General features: G+C 38.5%; 1 protein-coding gene across 6 annotated transcripts in view; it reads left to right on the top strand.

The window, feature by feature from the left end:
* tle2b (TLE family member 2, transcriptional corepressor b) overlaps positions 1-9,142 on the top strand; it is a gene marked incomplete at its 3' end in the record, with an annotated part of 117,703 nt that overhangs the window by 79,267 nt on the left and 29,294 nt on the right. For all 6 annotated transcript variants that reach the window (XM_014014183.1, XM_014014182.1, XM_014014181.1 and 3 more), the window contains 1 exon segment: positions 7,235-7,297. In XM_014014183.1, the coding sequence (XP_013869637.1) occupies positions 7,235-7,297 (63 nt within the window).

The following is a 9,142-nucleotide window of genomic DNA, read 5'->3' as shown; positions in this document are numbered from 1 at the left end:
ATATATATATATATATATATATTGGTTTCTTCAAAAACATTGATCATTCTTTTTGCCAGCCTCCCTCCAAAGGTCCAAATTATTACAGCACTATTAGGAGATGATGGGAACAGGAACAGAAAATGAAGTAAGAGTGATGGCAGAGAGCAAATAGTGTTGAGYTGAGTGGTATCACAGACGTCCACACACACAGGTTTGTTKTTATATCCCTGTGAGGATCRTAGATTGACTTCCATTCATTTTTTGGTAATTTTATAGCCTAACCCTGACCATTTACCCTAAAATTAACCTCACAGGTACCTGACACTATAACTAACCTAAACTCAATTCACACCTTGGTCCTAAACCCAGCCCCCCACCAGTAATTAGCATCCAGGGGACTGGACATTGGTCCCCACGATGCACATTTGGTCCCCACAGGGCTGCTTTTTTCTGGAAAGTGGTTCCCACCATGTAGCAAAAACGTAGAAGAGGTCCTCACTTTACATCAAAGACCTCGCTTTGATAGTAACTATGTTGCAAATGGTCCTCACTCTGTAGTAAAAAAAACAAGTACACACACACACACACACACACACAGGCACTCTCAGCTGTAGTGCAACTTTGAGACTGGCACAGCTGGCAGCGCCTTAGCACACTGGGCACCATTTCCCCTCGCTGCTGTGCCAATCTCAGCCCACGCTCCTCACATTCAGACTCACCAAGCTTTATTGGCAAGATGAACACRGTCACTGCCGCTAACCGTCGTGCTCTGGTACCAAACACAAAGCTGCACTTTAACATGGACATTTCTGCTGTTCCAAAAACCTAACAAAAAATTGAAAGTCAAGAAAGCAAAGTGTACACTTCACTTGTGTTTCCATCTTTATTATTTWGCCTTTTCTACATACTTGTTTCTCCTCCTGTTAGACCTTTTCACTCAATGTTTTTGACAGTTTTTGCAGAGCAGGCAGGAGCATGTTGTATCAGTAGCATGTGGGTTAGACATGAGGGTAGCAGCTATAATAATAGTGGCTTGGAGGGAAGGAGTTTTTTTAAATCAAATTTTCAAAGCAAAACTTCTATTTCTGAATGTTGATGTTTAAAYTGTTCATGTTGTCTAAAGCTCACGTTTATTTTATTGTGAAATCAAAACTTTTATTCTGTACTTTTGAATATTTATCATACTAATTTCAGTAAATGATACTAACACARAATGTGTGGCTTTGAAAATGAACATGTTGGTTCTTTAGTAGCAATTCCTCACATTAAAGTCACTTATTTAGTTCAGTTGTCTTTTGTTCACAATCCCTTTGTTTGCCCTAATATTATCCAGGGTTCCCACCATCCTGTGTTTGGGAACAGACCCAGCATGCTCACACAGGAACAATCCACCTCCAAACACAAACATRCTCTCTGCTCACTCACGCACTCGTTAAGTGACTCCTGTGGACACGTTGCTGCTTGTTGCCTGTTAGCATCAACGTGTAAAAGGGTTTTTTTTAAAGAAATGCAAACTTTTGTTTGTTAAACCAGAAAGAAATRGTTAATAAAGATGAAACATTTTGGATCTCCCTGTTTTTAAATAATTGTGTCCCACAGTATGAGTTTGTTTGGATTTAGTTGGATTCATGTGTGAAGCATGGAGCTGAAGGCTCTTCCTCTCATTTTAAAGTGTATGATTGTGCTGATTCAGCATTCACACTGTTGTCCTCCTTTTTATACAGTATATAGTCTCTCTCATAAAAGTTTTTGTAGTCAAACGACTTCTACATATATTTTGCTTTTAGAAAGGCAGCTATCAAAATGTTTATCTCAATCAGCATGGCTTTTAGCATTTGTAACTTTTATAACTTTTTATTTTACTTTATTTACAAAATATTTTCAGTTCCTTCAAATACATTGTTCACAAAGGATTTACTTCTTACTTGTTCTGTTTTTGTCTTGTTTCTTTTAGCTTTTAGCTAATGTCTTGCTAGTTTTAGCTTCTCATTACAATTTTGCAAACTGGTGCTTTTCACAAGTTTGCTCATTTAGATTTTTAGCTCTAGTTTTATTAATTTTAGCAGCAATTTTGCTGACTAAACTTGTTGTTATGATTTTGTTGATTTTAGTTTTCAGCTGTTACTTTGCTGAGTTTAGCTGATTTTTAGCTTCTGATCTGCTTTAGTTAAGAATTTAGTTAATTTATTCTTCAAAAACTTTYAGCAGTCATTCAGCACTCAGATTTCACACCATATTCTTGCAGAAAATCAATTTCTCTGCCTTCAAGAAACAACATTTTAGATTTTTTGTTCATCTGGATTTTGTGAATATAGGGAGAAAAACAAGCAAACTCAACAATAAAGTTCTCTTAATTTGAAATGCAAATCGTATTTCTTCTTTGGGCTGTTCCCTCTTCACGTTGAGTCCTCCTCCATCTCACTCTGTCCTCTATGTTCTCACTCCATCTACCTCCCTCTCTAACTGCATCCATATATCTCCTCTTTGTCTACTTTTYCTGGCAGCTGMATTTCTAACATCCTGTTACCCCTGTTAGTATCCCTCCTCTGGATACATCCAAACCAATGTACCCACTGTCCCTCCACTGGACATGTTCAAACCATCTCAGTTTTATCTTTCTTATCTCAATGCCACTGTCTCCAAACCATACCTTGTCTCCAATGGCTGGTCTCACCATTCTCTTGTTAACCTTTCCTTTGACCTTTCATTTTAKCTCTATGGACACTTGTTCACCACACGCCCTGTTTTCCTGGATATTGGACCCCAAGTGTYTGAAGYMCTGCACCTTTGTGACCTCTGCTSCGTGTAGCCTCACTSTTCCACCTGCTTCCCTCTCATTCACACACGTCCTCTGTCTTACTKTGGCTAACTTCCCTTCTTAGTCTTTTAAGTGCATACCCCCACCTCTCCTATTTCTCTTCCACCTGTTTCCTGTTCTCATCACAGATCTCAGTGTCATCTGCAAACATCACAATACTGTGATCATTTAATTGTTTATTTCTGATCAGTATCTTTAAGGTAATGAAGTCTAAGCTAGCTGACTCTGTTCTATATGAAGCATGGGTGTTACTTTGGCCTAATTTACCTTATAACACCTTATTCTTCTTCAGTTGTAGTTTTTCTTTTCATAAAATTCACCTTTTTCTGAAAGTAAAGATTTTGGGCATGTATTATATTTCCAGTTGAAAAGCTTCACTTTCTATATTTAATCTGTTTTAACGTTGAGCCTTCCTCTCGCTGTCACTATCTGTTTCCATGCCAGCTGGCAGCCTATCTGCCCTCAGGTTTTTTATTGACGAGTCCTCTCTCCTGCTTTGTACGTACCCATTCAGGCATCCCTCCATCCRGCCAGTCTTTGCCAGTACTCCCTGGTGGCTGTGCTTTGGCCGGCTGTGGGAGGAAACTGTGATGTGTTGCTGCCGACACCTGGCTCAGCTCAGACTGCCTGAACCCAGCACAGAATATTTTCTTGGAAGTTTTACACCTTTAACCAGYGGGAGCAGTGAAAATAGACACAAAATGATAGAAAATATGAACAATACAGTATAGAGTGACTATAGTTCCAGTTATGGGTGGCTGAAATATTGAATATACATGTTGCATGTTGTTACATGGGATGTCACTAAATTGTGAGCTCTTAGTTAGAATTTTAGCTGCTACATACATGCTACACACATATTGCCTGCATATTCAGCACTGCTTATAAGAGGGGATAGTTTTATGTAATTTGGGATAAATGACATGAAAATAGAAGTTTTACACTTGTGATTTTTTTTTTAGTTGTCTTAAAATTAATGGAATCTAATTTAGCGGAATTTATCYGCTAAAGTTTTCAAAAGTTAGCACAAAAGATAATCCGCTAAATGAGAAGCTAGTTCTGCTATTAGGGATTAGCGTAACTGTGCCCGCCACTGGTAGCTGTTTATCCTCTGGCTACAATCTCCTCTCTCAGTCCTTGTGGGTGGGGAATCATTTTTTATAGGCAGTTTTATTGACAGGGCAGGGCACACTCATGGGGTAACGGTAGGGGAAACACTGCTAGGGTCTTGGGAAAGGATGTCATCAGTCACGTGACAAGTTTGTAACGCTCATTATTAGTGGTTACAAGCATGATTAAACAAATTCCAATTTATACGGTTATGGAGTGACTCATTTTTTTCTATTCAAGCCACATTTGTTGTTACTTTGAGCTGCTTTTGTTAAAACTAGGTCACAAAAAATAAACAGCTCATGAGTGCAGCTGTGAGGTTTAAAAGTAAAAATATATTACTTTTAACTACTATTATATTTACTACTTTCAAATGTGATCTCTTTTGCATACAAGCAAAAAAAAAAGATTTATTTAAATTATCACACTGGTGCATGTTTTTATATTACAAAATGATGTAATATGTTTTATGTATCATGATAAAGCCCCTAAACATCATGATGCTATTTTAAGTCATCATTTTGATAATTAAAATAAAAGTGACTTCCTTACAAAAATACACAGAGCTAGGGGTTGTTGATTTGATCTTTTTTTTATAAGACATTTATTTTCAGTTTTTGTTATTCCAATYTATCCAGTTAAGTTTTTGTTTCCAGTCAAAGTTAGAGAATATCAGATGAAAACAGCTTCAAAGGCCAGGCGCAGTCAGGTCAGTTCTGTCACATTTTGTTTGCTACAAACATACGGCTCAGCATCAGACTGACTTTTTTTCTGCTCACAACTGAGCCGGGTCATCAGAGTCCGTCTGTGGGCTGAACACAACCTGTTGTTTGGTCGGATGCAATCTGCTGTATTTACAGAGATATAAACAGAGGAGGATCATCCATTCAAACAAAACGTCGACTTCAAGTCTGCGAATGTTTCTCTTTTACGCCAAGAGCTTGTCACAGATAAACTGTCTGTGTTAATGAACCACACACATCGAGGCCAGAGCAGTTATTGATCACATTTCTCACAGAAAGTGAGCATTTTTGACAAAACAAAATCTCTTCAAATTTTGAGCCTTGTTTCGCTTTGCAATGGAAACTGATCTGTGGGGCGAGTCAAAAGTCTCAAGACACCCTTTTATTTCTGAAACAAAAGGGAAAATGAAACATCTGAATACCCCCGCAAGTAAAAAATGGTGGGGGGGGGGGGTCTATCTTTTACACTATGATCAGAACATGGCTGCCATCTTGAAAGCTACCAAATTGGATCAAAGTCATTTTTTTCTAATGGGAAGGTCATGTCGGATACCACAACTGTCTCTGAAATGGATTGCTTCCATCTGATTTGCAATATCTCTTGTGGTTCGAAAGTTATCAACACAAAATTTTGCAACAACAACTGGTAACATTGCCTGTGATGCACAGCTAATTGACATGTTCAGTGTGCTGTCCCTGGTGCTGAAAGCACAGGCTCCAACCGTTATAAATCTGAATGAGAATCTCTGTATCCATACTGCAAGATATATAGCAGCAACTCATTTCTGAGACAATTCTGGTCTTCTTTAATATCCTACATGACCCCCTTTCCATTGGAAAATTTTGACTTTGATCCAGCATKGTGGCTTTCAAGATGGCTGTCATGTTCTAGACATAGTGTAAGAGATAGACGCCCCTCATCAGTTACTCGCTGGGATATCCCAATACTTTATTTYCCCTTTTGTTTCTGAAATAGACAAGTGTCCTGCGATTTTTGACTCACCCTGTATTCGTAAATAACAATAAAACGTGTCTACCTTGTACATTATTTTACGATGGATTTATCARTTTAAAGCCTGATGCTTCACACTGCTTGCAGACTCTRGTCACGCAGGCCTTGAAAGCCTTGTTTTATGTTCTGCTGCAGTTTTTTTGTCGGAGCGTTTGGAACAGAGCAGGTTCCGGGGTAGTCAAGCAGATACCACTTGAATACAGGAAGATGATTGCTTTGGGTTTAAAGTAGTTCAGGTCTCACATCAGCAGCGGAAAGCGTAATATATTCCACTTGTGGTGAAGGAAGGGGGAAAAAATCTTTTCTGCCAGACTTCCTTTTCTCTCACTTTATTCTCTGTGGTCAGCACAGACAGAAAATCATTGTGCAAACACAGATGAGCTTCACCCTTCGCTTCTATACATCCACACGTGTGATGATATAAGAGCGGTTGCTGATTTTAACTTACTTTTAACGTCAGAACCTTTGTATGATTCTGTATACTTCCCTGTCAATCATYCRTCTGCTCTCTAGTGCTTCCTATGTCGACTCTCTGTCCTCCTCCTCCTCCATCATCCTCACACGCCTGGAACATGTTTTAGCAAAGCTGGAAAGAAAGCAAGAAAAACTGACAGCTGAAGAAGAGAGCATACCCGAACGCTCGTTGGGGAAAAGTACGGCAGCGACATAAAAACTGATGAGAGCAGCTGATGATGTGTGTGTGTGTGGGGGGGGGGGGGGGGGGGGGGGGGGGGGGTGAGAGGAAAAAGAGAGGCAGAATAAATTAGAACGGAGTGAAAGAAAATGATGTCAAAAAGTAGAGAGATGGGAGAAAAACCAGACAAAGCTAAAAGGCGATGGGAGAGAGATGAGAGAGAGATGAGGGGGACGGATGGGAGGAAGAGGATGAATGGTGTAATAATGGCTCAGTGTGAGAGCTGCTGGAGAAAAAGGGAGAACGGCTGAGTGAAGAAGAGAACAAAATGAGGCTGAGGGCACTCAGACAGATAGAATTAGACACACCACAGAGGTTCTGTGTGTGTGCGTGCGTGCGTGCGTGCGTGCGTGCGTGTGTGTGTACGAGAGGAGGGAAACACAGGATAAATGTGTGTTAGTTTTATGTTTTTATCATATGTGACTTCCACACAGCTGTATTCTGAGGACTGTGTGAGTGCATGAAGAGGTGGAAACAAGCAGAAAGACGAAGAGAAGCAAGCTGAGCATCTTTTTTTAAAAAAGCATATATGCTTGTTATCTTTAATGTTTGTGTGTTGTGAAAGAAAAAGTGAGAGACGCAGGAAAACTGGAAGCACGTAAGAGACAAATGAGAGTGTGAAGGCGCTAAAAGACCCAACAATGACTGTTGCTCTTCACCCCCTCCTATTGTATCTTTTCATGTCTCGGTTTCATAGAGCTGTCACCGACAGACCTCACTCATTAAGGAAGTGTTTGAACGCAACAAAAACTTAATGTGCTGTAAAGGTGTGTTTACGCACGGCGTTCCTTGTGTACTCACCACCTTACAATATGYGACATGATTAAATRTCACCTTCTCCTTCCTTCTGWCTCGTTTTTTTTTCTCCATCGCAGGCAGAAATTGTCAAGCGTCTCAGTGCCATCTGTGCTCAGATCATCCCTTTCCTCTCTCAGGAGGTAAGTGCTGCCAGACTCACTTATAGGCGCACGAAATCTACACACACACACACACACACACACACACACACACACACACACACACACATACACATAAAAGTGAACACAGCCATTCACGCCTCCTGTACCTCAATGACAAAATGTGAATACATTGCTCGTAACGGCGAGTTAAAAGGTGCAGATATTAAACACTCGCTCTAATTTGAAGCATATAGGTGTTAATTGATACAATTCATATACTCATTAAAGCATTCTGCGAGCATGCATATTGATAAAGGCACGGCTCATTGACTTCTTGTCAACTGCAGAAAATTGAACTTGTTTACTGTGTAGTCTCTCTCTGTGTGTTTGTGATTAAAAGAAAAAAACAAATCAGTCAACAAGTCTCTGATCATTAAAAGTTTAAGCTAAATGTGACATTTTAACAGTTTTAAAATGAAGAAATCGATGCAAAGAAAATGATTTTGTTGGATTTAATGGATGTGTGAGACCAGGTCAAAGTCTGAAAAATAGCTGAACTTGATTTTTAGTTTTTCCTATTTTGGGCTAAAAATTAGACACAACAACCTAAAAATACAACATGTATACAATGAACTGATGGATACAGTTAGTGTATATGTATGGAGATACATTTATTTCAAAATAATTTGAGCACAAGCAGGGAAAATTTATCAGAACAAATAAATATATATTACTTGGAAAATGCTATTTTAGCTGTACAGTATACAAAATTAACATTTTCTTCTTGTGGAAAAACTACCAGAAATACATGATTTCCCTGATATTTTGTGTGGACTGTAGGCTACATCTGAAGTAAATTACTCAAACTTATTATATGGAAAMACTCTTGGAAACATAAACTTTGCACACAAAAAGTAAGTAAATGTGTGTTTGGTAGATGTTTCTTTGTTGTAACAATCCTTCTTGGCAAYAAAATGTGTATAGTTGGAAAGCCTGTTAAATTCCCTTTTAAATGGTGCCATTTTTGTAAGGAACATGCATTTGTTGGATGAGCAGTGGAGTTATGTGCATTGTGCACATGAAAAATGTAGGCTACGAAATCTTCTCTGCCAAACAGCTTTGATTGATACTTCTTTTGAGCTTCAGTCAATCAGGTGCTTGACATAAGATTTATTGCCAACAATCATTGTTGCAACAAAGAAACAATCTACAAAATACAAAAATTTACTTAAATTTTGTGCTAAGTATATTTACTATTGTTCCTTTGCAAAAACTACCAATAAATAAATGTTCCAGTTTATTTCCAAAGACAAAATAACCCAACTGTTTTGAGTGGTTTCAAATGCAGAGTCCACAAAATTTAACATTTTTGGAACCCAGTAAAAAGGGGTGAAAAAAATGAGTKCAACAACTCAACAGGAAAATAGAAAATAGTTAATAAAAGAGGAAAGGTCACGTCACCAGTTTGGCAGGATTATCTGTCTTTTTTTCATTTGGTCCTTGTTTCAAATAGGTAATACTAAAAAGTAATCAATAATTATCGATATCGACTGATAAACTCTTATATTGTGATACATTTTCAGCCATATTGCCCAGCCCTAGTGCGCGCTCTAATTTTTTTAGACTAATTTATCTCCATAGATTTCTACTATATGTAAGAGAAATAAGTCCAGACTTAGAGTCAAAATGAGGATTTCACTACATACACTCTATTATCAAGAATATTTTTTCTTCTCAGAGTAAAGATATTTTTAGCTGTTTTTTTATTTTACCAACAATATTTGCCACTCGTGCATGTAGTGTTTTTATGTATGTTGGTGTTATTGGTTTGCTGTGTGCATGTGTGTGGCTGTGTGTGTGTGTGTGTGTGTGTGTGTGTGTGTG

The sequence above is a fragment of the Austrofundulus limnaeus genome, unplaced genomic scaffold (assembly GCF_001266775.1).
Source record: "Austrofundulus limnaeus strain Quisiro unplaced genomic scaffold, Austrofundulus_limnaeus-1.0 Scaffold111, whole genome shotgun sequence".
Classification (NCBI taxonomy): domain Eukaryota; kingdom Metazoa; phylum Chordata; class Actinopteri; order Cyprinodontiformes; family Rivulidae; genus Austrofundulus; species Austrofundulus limnaeus.
Note: the sequence above shows the minus strand (reverse complement) of the source record. Positions and strands in the feature narration are given on the sequence as shown.